This window comes from Musca autumnalis, unplaced genomic scaffold, assembly GCF_047663935.1.
Source record: "Musca autumnalis isolate F117 unplaced genomic scaffold, ASM4766393v1 scaffold_1, whole genome shotgun sequence".
NCBI lineage: Eukaryota > Metazoa > Arthropoda > Insecta > Diptera > Muscidae > Musca > Musca autumnalis.
The window spans coordinates 300223238-300238561 of record NW_027411644.1 but is presented as its reverse complement, the minus strand read 5'-3'; the positions used below and the strand labels follow the sequence as shown (position 1 = coordinate 300238561).

General features: G+C 41.4%; 1 protein-coding gene across 4 annotated transcripts in view; it reads right to left on the bottom strand.

The window, feature by feature from the left end:
- Positions 1–3604: 3604 nt before the first annotated feature.
- FipoQ (F-box/LRR-repeat protein FipoQ) overlaps positions 3605–15324 on the bottom strand; it is a 34995-nt gene continuing 23275 nt past the window's right edge. For all 4 annotated transcript variants that reach the window (XM_073961975.1, XM_073961976.1, XM_073961977.1 and 1 more), the window contains 6 exons: positions 12254–12578; positions 11570–12188; positions 11343–11510; positions 10956–11063; positions 3996–4091; positions 3605–3925 (listed from right to left, as the gene is read on the bottom strand). In XM_073961975.1, the coding sequence (XP_073818076.1) occupies positions 3790–3925; positions 3996–4091; positions 10956–11063; positions 11343–11510; positions 11570–12188; positions 12254–12578 (1452 nt within the window). In that variant the 3' untranslated portion in view covers positions 3605–3789. The remainder of the gene's footprint in view (positions 3926–3995; positions 4092–10955; positions 11064–11342; positions 11511–11569; positions 12189–12253; positions 12579–15324) is intronic.

Here is a 15324-nt window from a genome sequence, read left to right as displayed (position 1 = left end):
TTAAAATATATGTAATTACTTAATTATATTTTCGAGTAGCTATGATATTCATGTGGATTCTTTGTAATTATATTTAAATTGGCCATAGAATTGTAAACTGGCTTCAATTGCAAAGTAAATAAATAAATAGAAAAATAAATAAATAAATATGTGTGGAGATGGTGTGCAGCGCTGTTGTAGTGCTGTGCTGCTTACGGTAACAATGCTGATGATCGGCCACTAGATAATTATTTCTGATGCTGGGGAGGAGTAAAGCCTCAAGAGTCTTTGCTACGGGCAAGAAAAGCGAAATCTGTCTGTAAAAATCACATTTGCTGCATCCTTGCTTGGCTTCAGCAGCCTGCCCTTTTCCCAGACTTCGAGAAGGTGTGGGTGGCTAGCGACTGGTTGAGAATTTTGGTGAGATTCTCGGCTCATCTAGCTGTTTTAGCATTACCATGGCAATTCCATCAGGGTCCAACGCTTTCGTTGACTTAGCGTTCCTGATGGCATTCGCAACATCATCCATTGTGAATTGTGGTGGTTCCTCCTCGGCAGAAAGACATCTAATGCGACATAGTACTTTTCTCTTAGCCTTCCACTCCCGGTGTGCTCGACAAATTGTCGATTAAAAAAACTTGCTTAACTCCTCGGATCCGTCAGCGTAATCGCGCCAAACGTGATTAAGGTCCTATTTTCCTTTTTAAAGCGTTCGAGAGTGACCTAATCGTTGCCCATAATTTACCAATTCGACTTCAATGTTGTAACTCTTCAGATGATTTAACCACTTGTTCCCCTTATGCTCGCCGACCAACCTGTTAACTTCCAGTGTGAGCTTCCTGACTCTGGGGTCATTGGGGTTGGCTCGACGAAGCTCATCACCCTCATTTGCTAATCCCGTCGCCTCTGCTACGAAGTTTGGTCTTACTTCGGGTATTCGACCAGCAGGTATAGGTTAGGTTAGTGGATGTGCAGCCACTAACTTGTGACTGCGCCACTCGGAGACCTTCCGGTCCATTGTGATCATCCAGTAGAAAAAAGAGAAAAAATGCAAAGAAAAGAGGAGATGGAAAAGAGAGGATAGGGGGAAGAAATAAAAAGAGGAAGTTGTTAAAAAAGTAAAGAACGAATAAATTACAAGAAAGTTTAAGAGGGGAGGAATAGTTTTAGAGAAGGAAAAAAGTTTTATTTTTAATATTTGAAACATAATTTACGCGTTCACGGTGCGCTGTCTCAGCCACTTCAGATTTTTGATGATGTTGTAGATCACAGCAGGTTCCACAGTTAAGTAGAAAGTTAGATACGGTGGAAAGTGAACACCTACTACCTATGCCGTCTACGAGCCAGGGCTGGACAACGACACAGGGTGTGCTCGATCGTCTCTAACTCCTCCTCATCCTCACAGAGTCTGCAGTAGTCAGTAACATCCTCATCCCATTTGATGGTAAGGGCCCAGATATAGCAGTGTCCAGTAATGACTCCCGTCGTTACTCTAACTTCAGCTTTACTCAGGTTCAACAGAGAGTTCGTTCTTTTGACTGACAGAGACGGTCATATGGATCTTGCCACAATGCACCTAGGATTATGCCACAATTCACTGGCTCTTTCGTCAGAGAACGCTTCAATTTTTTGGAAGAAATTACAAATGGGTGGTTTGATAGAGTCAGCGATAGCTAGATCTGTAGACTGCGATCCTCGTCTAGCTAATTCATCTGCTCTTTCATTACCCAGATAGTCGCGGTGTCCTTGTACCCAGCATAGCCGGAAGCCGTTAGTTAGCAGGTATATGGCGAGCGGTTGTAGCAGTCAGTAATGATGTCTCGGAACGTCCTTTCCGCTACCCGAACATCAGAAGGATTGGGCAGTTCTCTAAAGCGGTGATTGGTGAACTTTCTAAAACCGGGCCAATCAGCTTTCCTGCGATTGACGAATGTGCCGTTCAGATGTGATGAAATCGGGTGGTCTGCTAATGGAGACAATTATGGGGAGATGGTCCGATCCAAGGGAAATGACGGGTTGTCATGTAACGTCATTTCTCAGACCAGATGACACGATGGTTATATCTGGCGAACTGTGACAGTCTCCTCTAATTCTGGTAGGGGCGTCCTCATTGACCGAGCAAAACGTAGAGCTATCAATCTGCTCAGCCAGCATTATACCTCTCTGTAGTGCGATTCTCTAAATCACTTTTTGAGTTATCGCCAAAAATGGGTAACATTAAAATGCTAATAATTTCGGTAATTAACGATATTATTCGGTAAGTTAGCGACCAATAAAAAGTAGTCGAAAATTCTGCCGATAGCAACAGTATTGTTGTTGTTGTAGCAGCATATAATGCTGGGTTGGCAGCCGCTGGCCGAAACACTTTTGGTTTCGAGTCAATCCGGTACGTAAGAACCCGCTGCCGTGGGATTGCATAGCAACAGTGTTGTCAACTTTTATTTGAATTTTTCATTCAAAATTTTGCGTTTTAATTTTACTGATTTTTGTCGGTGCATTAAAGTTCTCTAAGACCAGTCGGTTATGAGCTTCCAATTAGACCGCTATTGGAGTTTCCAATTAGACTGCTATTGGAAGCTCATAACCGACTGGTCTTAGAGAACTTTAATGCACATCATTAGTTGTGGCATTCGGCCCTTGGTAATGACCAGTAGTGCGATTCTCTAACTAATTTTTTGAGTAACCGACAAAAATCGGTAAAATTTAAACCCAAAATTTTGAATGAAAAAATTCCAATAAAAGTTGAAAACACTGTTGGGCCTGTAAGGTGGAGTACAAATTTTAATCTGCGGCATTTATCTCTACCTCGACAGTTCCACACCTGACTACTCCCACATAATTCTCGCAGCATTACTTTATTAGTATGATTGCCTGCAGTTATCCTCTATAAAAATTATATCAATATCTTTTGTAAATATTTCTCATGTCTTAGGATAATTTACATTTAGATTTTATTAATTCTGTAGTGTAGGGTAGGATTTTTTGAACTGAGCGCAGCTAAGTTTTCTATTTGTCTTCAATTTTCTATTAGAATTTTGAAACTGTAATTATTTCAAATTATGTTTTCAATCTTTGGATTACTTTATTATCCACTTAAAATTAAAATTTAAAAAATTCCCATTTAAATAACATTGTAATAATGCAGTTGTTTTAAATGCATAATATAATAAAAGTTAATGAATTTAGATATCTATCTATGTATCCTTTCTTAATGCCACTGTTCAAAAACTATTATCATTCTAATCGAAGCTTTTGTTATATCGAAAAATCCATTTCGACGTGAATATAGTAAAGATATTAACACCTAATGTGAAGTCTGATTATGATGAAATCTGATGCAGAACATAAACATTAGAAATGTATGCGAATTAATAACCACAACATAAGTTTAAATCCAGAGTTAAAAATATTCTAGGTTAATTTTATATAATGGAAATAAATATAAATACTATTACTCAATTAATAACTCAAAAATGCATAATTTTTAAAACAAAGCCACAAATATACAGCAAAAGAACAAAAAAACACACATCCATAAATTACCCTATAATTAATAAAACATTGTACATTGGACAAGGATAAAGATACCTATATGAAAAAATAAAACAACAGAAATATTAAATTATTTTTAAAAACAAATAAAATTGTATACTTTTAATTTAACTAATTCTTTTCTTTGGTTTATCAACAACAATTTCTCTTTTTTTACAAATTGGTGTTAAATTTTATTTAAAGGATAAAAATCGCTCATCTCTCCACTTTTTGTCTTCTTCTTCATCTGTCTCCAAGGCGTTTTCGCTGCTTTGGGATTCAATTGAAAATCAAATCATTATAATTACTTAACAAGTGATACGGTGATACACGGCAACATGTTGTGGTGCGCACCACTGTCACACGATCGGCACGTTCAAAGTTTGCCTTAACAGTTTCATAATAGCGGCCATCACTGAAATATAAATATTACAATTTTAGTAAAAAATTTCTTCAGAATTGAAAAAAGGCGTAACGTTACATACCTCAATACCATGCATCGCAATTTTAAACATTTTACACGCAACAAATCGATAGCCTTTTGACTTTTATCGGAGAAACGTAAATTGTCGGGATCCCATCTGTAAAAGAAAGTTTACATATAAATTTAGTTTCTGTTTTTCAAGGTAATGTTTTTGAACCAAGAAAATAATTGTTTGTATTAATTTATGAAAAGTGACTAGTAATTGTGATAACAAGTTTTGGGGGTTCGCAGAAATCAATCCCACGGCAGCGGGTCCTTTGTACCGGATTGACCCGGAACTACACAACATCATTGTTCCGGCCAGCGGCTGCCACCTCAGTGTACATATGTTTGTATTTGTTTCGTTTTTCTGTGTTGGGAGCAGCATATCCCGGAATGCCTGTTCCGAATTCTTTTGGTCCGTGCCTCGACGGAGGAAAATCCAGGACCAATATATCTGTGCTCATTTTGTCACATCCGAATCTTCACCCACATCCAACCTTCGGTGAGATGCAATAGATGTCAGGAGTGGGTGCATCTAAGGGGTTGCTCTGGACTTGTCCAAGTGAAGGACTACGACAGGGACTATGTTGCTGCATGCTGTGTGAATACAGGCCCCAGAATGTCGTCATCGGATTACGAAACTCCCTCGTCGTCTGATTATGAGACTCCCCCGCAGTCCCCTCGACAACAACCGCACATGCAGCCTTTAACATCAGCCGTTGTTGTCCCAATCCCGGAAAATGCATCCTTTTTGCAATTTAATTGCAATGGACTCCGAGGTAAGATCGAGGAAATAGTAGATTTCATGAGTCGGAGGAATATCAAGGTCGCTGCGGTGCAAGAAACCGAGCTCAACAACAACTTTAGCTTCAGGTGTGGAACTGCCGAGATAGAGTTGCTGAACGTATACATCCCGCCGAGAAATAGCTGTATCTCAGATTACGTGCCTAACATTAGCCCGCTTTTGGAAGGTCATAATCGTCTGGTCCTGGGCGACTTTAATGCGCATCATGAAATGTGGCATTCGGCCCTCGACCAGAGAGGTATAGCGATGGCTGAGCAGATTGACAGCTCTACGTTTTGCACGGTCAATGAGGACGCCCCTACCAGAATTAGAGGAGCGTGTTACAGTTCGCCAGACATAACCATCGTGTCACCTGGTCTGACAAATGACGTCATCTGGCAATCCGTCATTTCCCCTGGATCAGACCATTTCCCCATAATTGTCTCCATCAGCAGACCACCCGATTTCATCACCTCTGAACACCGCACATTCGACGGGATTAGCAGATGAGCTTCGTCGAACCAACCCCAATGACCCCAGAGTCAGGGAGCTGACACTGGAAGTTAACAGGCTGGACGGCGAGCATAAGCGGAACAAGTGGTTAAATCATCTGAAGAGTTGCAACATTTGATCCGGTATAAGTGAATTGTGGGAAACGGTTAAGTCACTCTCGAACCCTGAAAGGATGGAAGATAGGACCTCAGTCACGTTTGACGACGTTACGTTGACTGACCCGAAGATGTGTGCAAGTTATTTCAATCCACAGTTTGTCGAGCACCCCGAGAGTGACAGGGCGAAGAGTATTACGTCGCATCAGATCTCTTTCTGCCGAGGATGAACCACCATAGTTTACAATGAATGATGTTGCGAATGCTATCAGGAACGCTAAATCATCCAAAGCGTTGGGCCCTGATGGAATCTCCATGGTAATGCTAAAGCATCTAGATGAGCCGGGAGTCGAGTATCTCACCAAAGTCTTCAACTTGTAGCTAGCCACCCTCGTTGTTCCCGAAGTCTGGAAAATGGGCAGGGTGGTCCCACTACGGAACCTATTTCGCTTTTGTCGCCCGTAGCAAAGACACTTGAGGCCAGTATCAGAAATAGCTATCAAGTTGCCGATCATCAGCATGGATTCCGTAAGCAGCACAGCACGACAACAGCGCTGCACGCCAACACCACATATATTTGTCAATGACTCAACCAGAGACCTCCGTGTGATAGAACAGTGACGGTGGCGCTGGACTTATCAAAAGCCTTTGATACAGTCAGGCGGCACTCCGCGCTGTTTGAGGACATTGAGCAGACGACTCTCCGGCCAAGCTTGAAACGGTTGATAGTCAACTATATGTGTGGACGCCAGTCGTACGTGGAATTCAGGTACAAGAATTCCAAACCCCGTAGAGTGGAACAGGGAGTTCCTCAAGGTGGGGCGATATCTCCGGAACTGTTTAACCTCTACCTCTACTGTATTCCGCCCCCTCCCGACGGCATCGAGATCGTAACGTATGCGCATGATTGCACGATCCAGGCGTCGGGTACCTATCCTGATGACATCTGTGAGAGACTGAACAACTATTTAACCGATCTTACCACCTTTTTCCATTCGCCACAAAATCAACAGCCACTCTGTTCACCACATGGACAGCGCAGTTTGGAACAGAATTGAATGTCGTGGTCGACGGTAGCAGAAATCCGACCACAAACTGCCCCAACATTTTAGGGGTCACTACTTTCACGTCGTGCGCGCACGCCTGAGCTATCTGCGACAAACTGGAAAGTAGGAACAAGGTCCTCAAGTCCCTAGCCGGCAGCACTGGGATTGGAGATATAACGCGATAGGTCGGTCTGTGGTAAGCAATGCGGCGCCAGTATGGTCCCCGAGATTATGTGATACGAATTGGAAAAAGATTCAAACTTGCCAGAATGCCGCCCTGAGAACAGCAACAGTGTGCCTCCTCAAATCTTCAGTGGACCATCTACATGAAGAGGCAAAGATTCTTCCAGTAAAGCAACACAATGAGATGTTTTCGTTGCAGTACCTGCTTGGATGTTACCGTGTGAGCCATCCCAATCACCATCTTGTGGATAGGCCCGACACATTCAAGCAGATCAGGAAGGATATCCATGCTCTACATAGAGGGAGAGGTCTAACGATACAGGAGAGAACCCCTAGATCAACAAGCATATCAAGCAGGTTTAAATAGTATTCACACGGATGCAGTTGCCAAGGCCTTAAGCAATTATAGTGTGAATAAAGTCCTCGAAATACATCCCTCATCTATTGCAGCTGAGGAGCGTCAGCTGCCACGACAAACTAGAGTGGTTTTCGTTCAACTACGCTCGGGATATTGCAGTAGCCTAAATTCTTATTGGGCGGAAATCGACCGCGCCGTGCAAAACATCTGCCCAGAATGTGGCATGGGCCCGCACAACACAAAACACCTTTTCAACTGCCCAGCCAAACCTACTCATCTAACTCCAGTGGATCTGTGGTTACATCCCATCGAAGCAGCCACTTTTCTGGAACTGGAGATAGACCCAGAGCCAGATTGAACAGAAGAACGAACATACAAACATAATAACAAACACTGTTACAACAACAGCAACAACGAATCAACCAGATCAAGCCGTGTGACAGAACAGTGATGGTGGCGCTTGACTTATCAAAAGCTTTTGATACTGTCAAACACTCCACGCCGTTTGAGGACTTCTATTTGACTGAACCTACAATTCTATGGGACACATTCGACATTGCGTTTACGTCATCCTACAGCAATCTGCGACAAGCTGAAATGTAGGAAAAAGTTTTCAAGTCCTAGCCGGCAGTTAAAAACATCTTGTTGACCACATATAGCACGATAGGTCGGTTAGTTATGCGGCGCCAATGTGGTGCGCCTATATAAGTGCAATCCGATGGAAAAATATTTAAACCTGTTAGAATGCCGCATTAAGAACTACAACAGTTTGCCTCTTCATGTCTTCGGTGGACAATCCATATGAGGAGACAAAGATTCTTCCAGTGCAGCAATACAATGGCATTCTCTCGTTGCAGTATTTGATCGGGTGTTACCGTGAGAACCATCTTATCCACCACATGGTACTCCTTGTGGCCCTGTTTGCACCGATATAATATTTTTTGTGGGCAAATCTATTCTTCCTAATATAATGGGCTAAAAATTTCGAAAAAAAATCTATAGTGACAAAAAATCGGCAGTATAACTATTGAAAGAAGTGTCTGATCCACAATATGCCTATCGTAATATTTCTGTATAACTTAAATCAAGTTCAAAGATAGTCTATATCGGCCCGCTTTCTTGGTACGTCCCACAAACAATTTCAAAGACCACCCATTGTTGTGGCCATGTACAAGAGTCATAGAAGTGTTTGTTTCCTATCGCACACAGAGACTTCGGTCTCCTGTACCAGACAGAGGCTTCGGATTTCTGTCCCACACAGAGACTGCTGCCAACCGAATCATCAATAACCTTTTTGCGCATCGTAATATTTCTCTCTAACTTAAATTAAAGTACGTAGATCGTCCATATCGGTCGGCTTCTTCGGTTACCTCGCACACAAAATTTCAAAGACCACCCATTGTTGTGTCCATATCCATACATGTCACAGAAGTTTTTGTTTCCTCTGCCACAAAGAGATTGTGGTCAATAGAATTATCAATAGAAACATTCCCCATGATGGTTAAATCGTTGAACCCGATTTTTCAATAGGCTGCGTCGCTACGGCTCGAAGGACCAAATGTTTACGTCAATATAAATAAAAAGGAAAAAAGGGGAGAAATAAAAATGCAGTATTTTCGTTTTGTAATTTGTATGACTAGAAGTCAAATGGTTTTTATTGAGTAAATAAATAAGGGTTTTGGTAATGAGATCGATCGACAGCTTGACTTGCAAGCACATCACACGCGCTTTATCGCAAGCATTGTACATATCGTTTTTTGGAAATTTTTAAAATTTTACAACGCACGTGTGCTGAATCGTGTATAATGTCACCATACATAAGCCCATTTAAAAGTACATGTCAGAAAAATATTGAAAAATTCTTGTATAAATAGGTGTTCATTGATCGTTTTGTGTCATTGAACAAGTATCGAAAACCCCGAAAAGAATAAATATAAAAAGTGAATAGCGAAAGTGAAGTGAAAAGTGAATTATAACATGTTATTCAAGAAGAGTGCTTCCAACGCGGAGAAGAACAAAGAAACCTGGACAAAGAATCTAGTCCAGTTTCAAGCGCCATTAGGAAAAGGCATAGTGGCAATTGTGGAAACAGCACTGATTGAACGGAGTCGCATGCCCCTGAAGATACACGTTATTGGTCACATCAAATTTCTTCAGTCCATAGCAAAAGGGCGGACAGAGAGGATCGCTCTAATTGCTGTAGAGCTTAAGGTTCTATGGAGTAAAATATTAAACTTCCCGCACATATCGGACCAAGCCATTCAGGCAAAACTAAGAACTCTTCTGAAAGACTACGAGCGCTGCAGAAGAAAACGAAACTTTGATCCAATGTGGGAACTGTTTGACATCACTAATGTAAAGGGCGAGTGGATGTGCAAAGAAGACGAGAAACTCTACAAACTGCAAATTGAGAGCAAAGGCCGCGTTGGTTATTCAAGCGGCAAACCTGCTGGTGTCAATACCATTCACCCGACCAAACGAAAGAAAACAATAGAAGCGAGTGCGCCCATATTTACCAGTTCAGCGATACCTGATTGTTCTGAAAGTGGCATAAGCATAACCAAACAGGCATTGCAAGAAGCCTTGTTACAAGTTCAAAGATTTCGTCCCATAAAGCAGCTACGATGTTCCAGCAGCTTTCCGCTGAAGGCATAGGAATCCCAATCCCATGTGAGTCAGGAATCCTTAAGGCTATCTGCAAGGAAGCTGTTCGGTTGAAGAACCACTTGGTAAACACGAATTATCTGAAGAAGTGGATCATGCATTTTGACGGCAAACACCTTGATAGCTATGAATATCAGGCAGTGGTCCTCAAAGTGGCAGTGGTCCTTAAAGAAATTAGATTGACTGCGCTCAAATTGAAAGATGGGAAAGCTAAAACAATCGGAGAAGGTCTCCAGAATGTGTTAGAGGAGTTCAACCTCTGGGGATAAATTGTGATGATTGTTGCCGATACAAGAAGCGTGAATACCGGCCAAAAGACAGGCGTTGTAGTTCGACTGCAGCAAATGTTTGAAGCGAAAGGTTACACCGCATCCAAGTTCATCATTGCCAGCACCATGTGCTGGATCGAGTTCTGCGGGTTGTCATGGACGATGAACCTCATGCGTCTACAACATCACCAAACATCGAATACTTTTTTGTGAAGGATTTGATCAAAAACTATGCTCAATTGAAAGCAGCCTTCAGTAATGGTACAACTTTGATTAAGGAAAAAGGTGGCTGGAGAGACGACATGAAGTTTCTCTTCCACCTTACTCGTGTTTTCCGCCATTTCACTGAGAAGAGTGAGATTCCTTTTGTAGATTTTAAGCAGATCCCAAACATTTGCAATGCACGCCGGAACTATCGTGTCATTTTAGCTCTACTTGCTTTTATACTGATGCCTGAAACACGGAGCAAGTTGCGTAAAATCTGTTTATTCATTTCTTATTCATGGGCTGATCATTGGTTCAGTAGTCAATTGTTCCGCTCTGAAGATTTCGAAAAACTATCTGCAGCTCTGAATGACTACCCAAACGCTCTCAACAACTCTTTGGAAAAAGATGAATCTCCAATCAACATTGCCCGAAGCAACCAGTGTTGTGAGCGCGCGATCAAAGATATGCAAGACTTATACAACTCCTGCCGTAACAAGGACAACCTCCCACTGAGATTCGTCCTCTCCAATGACAATGTGAATATTTAACTTCCTTTTGTGTTTTATGATCCTTGTTATTTTAGTATATTTATTTTGGTTATTATTTATATATTTATTAATATCTACTTATAGTGACTCAAAAAATTTCAAAAATGCATAATTAAATTTTTTATCCAATCACGTTAAAATTAAAATTTTGTGTAATCTTATGTAAAAGTTCATCCCAATATTATACAGGGATATGAGGTTGTAAAAAAGTCATAACCCTAGTATTCAGTATTTTTTCACCATTGGGTGAAGGTAAAATGTGATCCGAAAATTCGGTAAACTTTCTTCTTTATTTGTTTTTTTTTTACTCACCTTAATTCCAAACGTTCCAAATTACCGCAACTTGATGCAATAGTGTCCATCAACTGATCAACATGAATATTGACTCCCAATTTTTCTGAGGTACCCATGACAAGGATCCTGTAAAATCGTTAATAATCGTTAAATAATCAAATAATTAAACAATCAAATACGTAAACAAACGATGTCTGTCAACGGTAGTAGTTTGTTTGGAGATCCTCCAAACCAAGCATATGTTTATCCATGTCAGTTATAGTATTCACTTCATATTGCTATAGAGCTTGAGTTAAATATAAAGTTAGTTCGGTTAAAATTAGTTTAGATTTAGAGTTTGTAGGCTTGTGTCACACAATCTGAGCAGCATTGAGCATTTATGTCTGTCTGTACGAAATAACTCACTTAGCATTTGTCAAAACGGGTAAAATACTCATCCAAAGTTGATCGGTAATGTGAGGCATGCCCGACAAGCAGCATGCACTCAATTGTTGACCATGACGGGTCAAGAACTTTTGCAGACCATCATCGGATACATTATCCGAGGAATCCAAATCAATGGACATTAAAGATCTAAAAAAGGAAGGAAAAATTAAAATCTTAACTTTGATTTTAGATCTTTTTACATTTACCTTGTCATACCCGATTCCATCCACTGCTTCAATACCGTATCATTAAAGCCATTGATTTGCCCGGCCGAGAGGAAACGTAAATTCGGTATGCGCGTCAACATATCTACCAAACATTCGGTAGACAAATCCGTAGCTGTTATGTCCAACTCTTGCAAGGCACATTTATCCCAGTCTACTTGCATGACAAACTCAGATTTCAAACTCGTGCCATTCATTAGCAGACAGGTTAAACGTTTCGAGCGTTGGATCAATGTTTTCAATGTTGAGCCAGTGACTTTATTGCAAAAATTCACGGCCAAACATTCCAGCTGAATACAATTCGAACTGAAGGCATCGATGTGCGAGTCATCAATAAAATTGATGCCATACAAATTGATGACCCTCAGATTTGGTGTTGCCGATTTTAGTTTGTGTACATTAATAACTTCGTAGATTTCCTCCTCTTCTTCTTCGCACTTCTCATAGGTACCAATTAGGTGGAGTACCTCCAGGCCGTTGATAAAGTTATAGATTTTACGCATAAAACCTTCCATAAAGATGACCTCCGACAAACAGATGCACATGTAGCGCAGTTTAGTGGGGAACGCCTGCATTTCACTGAAATCGTGCAATTGCATGGCTGGAAAGAAATAACAAAAACCCCGTGAAACTTCTTTAAGAAGGTGTAAAAATTGAGTCACTTACCAGTTGAGAAATCCAACAGCATATGTGTCAAATTGGGACATTTGGCGGATAATTCATGCAGCACTGTGTGGGTAATCAACTCAATCGGTAGCTCAATGTAACGTAATGTTGGTCCAAAACGCACAGCTATTAAGGAGAGCAGAGATTCCAAAGAGCCAACATGTAAACCAGACACTTCGGGACGTAGCGAAACATTTTTCCACAGTCGCGTATCGTAGGCAATTTGACGCCAACGACGACATACTCTGGCCAAGCGACAAATTTCACGATGTGACAAATACGAGAAAATTTGCAATATTACCTTATCCGGTAACTTTTCAATTGTCTGTAGGAGAAGGGGAGAAAATTGTGTTAATTTTAAGAACGATAAAGAAGAGGTGTTGATAAATATAATTGATCTAAAATGATACTGAAGAAAAGTGTATGTAGAATAAAAATTCCAGAAAAAGCTTCGTGGTGAACGTCGAATTCCGTTTAAGACTATTTAAGTCGATAAAGACCTGTCCGTCCGTCTTTCTGTTTATCATGCTGGCATGATAACTCTCGAACGAATCTAGCGATTTTGTCCAAACTTTGCCCTCGTACGATTTTTACCAGGCATGGATCACGTGCGAAGTTGGGCCATACAGCGTCCTTCGGGTACCCCGTGTAAAACTTCAAATTTTTGGAGTAACCTACTAGGTCCATACTTTGCACATCGTAATATTTCAAGCAGATACAGATCAGGTTGAAATATGCACAATGTCAGCCTGCAACTTCGGGTACCTCCCACACAAAATTTCAAAATATTTCGCAAAAGTGTAGTTTTAGGACATATCTCCGACTGTCCCTATTGTGACGCTATATTTTAGGCCGTACTTTCCGAGATAATTACCCTCAAGCTGCAAAAACCTACGACTAAAAGCGGTAAAAAAAACTTTCGAAAGGAGTACCCGATTAGGTCCAAACTTTGCGCATCTTAATAATTCTTTTGGACTTATATCACATTCAAAGATGGGCTACATCGCCCACAAAAGTTCAAATATTTCGTCCTAAGTACAGGTTGAAACCTGTCAGCGGATTAAAAGTTTATGTCGGATAGTTCTCTCGGTTCTTATTACAACAGTATAACTTGTTTCTATTGGAATTGCATGCGTCCCTAGAAGAATATACATGACCAAACACCATGAAGACCATATACATGAAGGATAACGATAAGCCCTACATCGCGTCTAATTGTTATAACACCATAAACAAATTGCTATGTCTTCAGTTTATCATAGCGGACTACCCCACTCGTCCCACAGTGGGGCTGGAAAACATCTAACATCTGAAGGTCTGACATCATAATAGTCGTTCAACCACAAACGCCAACATCATTGGCTGCACACGAGCGCAAGACATACCTTGTTGGGAATCTCACCGAATTGTTCCGGCCAGAGGCTGCCTTCAGGGTACATATGTTTGTGTTTTTATCGTTTTTATGTATTGGGAGCAGCGGCATTGCAGGAAACCAAGCTCAAACACAATTGCTGCTTACAGCGTTGTGATGTTTACAGCGTACTGAGGAAGAATCGCACCAGAAGTCGAGGTGGGGGATCAGATTTCCTAATGTACCAGTATGTTCAATACAGACCTATCTCGCTTGGGCCCACCTCTAATGACCCATACATGGAATGTATGGGGGTACCAGTCAGCTGTGGAACTGCCGAGGTAGAGTTGCTGAACGCTGTACTCCTGGTTATAGGCTCAATATTAGTCCGATTTTGGAAGGTCATAACCGTCTGGTCTTTGGGGACTTTAATGCTTATAATGATTTGTTGCATTCGGTCTTCGAAAACGACCAGAGGCCGAGCAGATTTATAACTCTACATCCTCCCCTACCAGAACTGTCCGCTAGTTCGCCAGACATAACCATTGTGTCACTTGGTCTGACAAATGACTTCGCCTTGCAATCTGTCGTTTCCCCTAGATCAGACCATCCCGCCATAATTTTCTCCATCAGCAAACCGCTCAATTTCATCACATCTGAACGCCGCACTTTCATAAATCATTGGAAAGCTAATTGGCAGAGTTTCCGAGAGTTCACTTATTACCTCTTCTGAGAACTGCCCAACACTTCTGATGTGCGGGTAGCGGAAAGGACGTTCCGAGACATCATCACTTCTGCTGCCGCTCGGCGAATACTCGAAGTGAGATCAAACTTCCCAGAAGAGGCGAAGGGATTAGCAAATTAGTGTCGTACCGACCCCAGTGACCCCAGAGTCAGGGAGCTCACACTGGAAGTTTAAACGTTGGTCGGTGAGCACAAGTAGTTAAATCTGGAGAGTTGCAACATGGGAGCCGGAATAAGTGAATTTTGGGGAACAGTTAAACCACTCTCTAACCATTGAAAAATGAGTATAAATGAGTATCGACAATTTGCCGAGCATCCCTAATTTCATTTGACTGATCTTACCACCATTTTCCATGCGAAGAATATGCAAATATTGCGCACTAAATATAAGCCAACTCTGTTCATCACATGGACGGCAGAGGTGAACTTCATGGTCGATGGTAGCGGAATTCCGCTCACAAACTAAACCTAAATTCCAGGGATCACATTCGAAAGCATGCTAATATCGTCCGCGCATGCCACAGCTATCTGCGACAAGCTGAGATGTAGGAACAAAGTGTTCAAGTTCCTAGCCGGCAGCACTTGGGGTGCAGATAAAGAAACCTTGTTGACCACATATAGCGCGATAGGTTGGTCTGTGGTAAGCTATGCCACGCAACGCGATGAAAAAATATTCAAACCTGGAAGAATGCTGCCCTGAGAACAGGAACACGGTGCCTCATTCAGTGGACCATCTACAACGTTGCAATAGGGAACCCCTAGATCAGGAAGACTATCAAGTACTCACAAAGCTGCAGTCGCAGATGGCAGGATAAGGAGTGGCAGGATGTCATTGATCTCACTCTAGTATTCGACAGACGCAAATAAAAATAGATAATTGGATAGTATCCGATAAGAAGTCTTTTTTCAGATCACAGTTAAATGTTTCCGCAGCTCTGAACAAACGAACTGAAGGATGTTTTGAAATGTAAACATC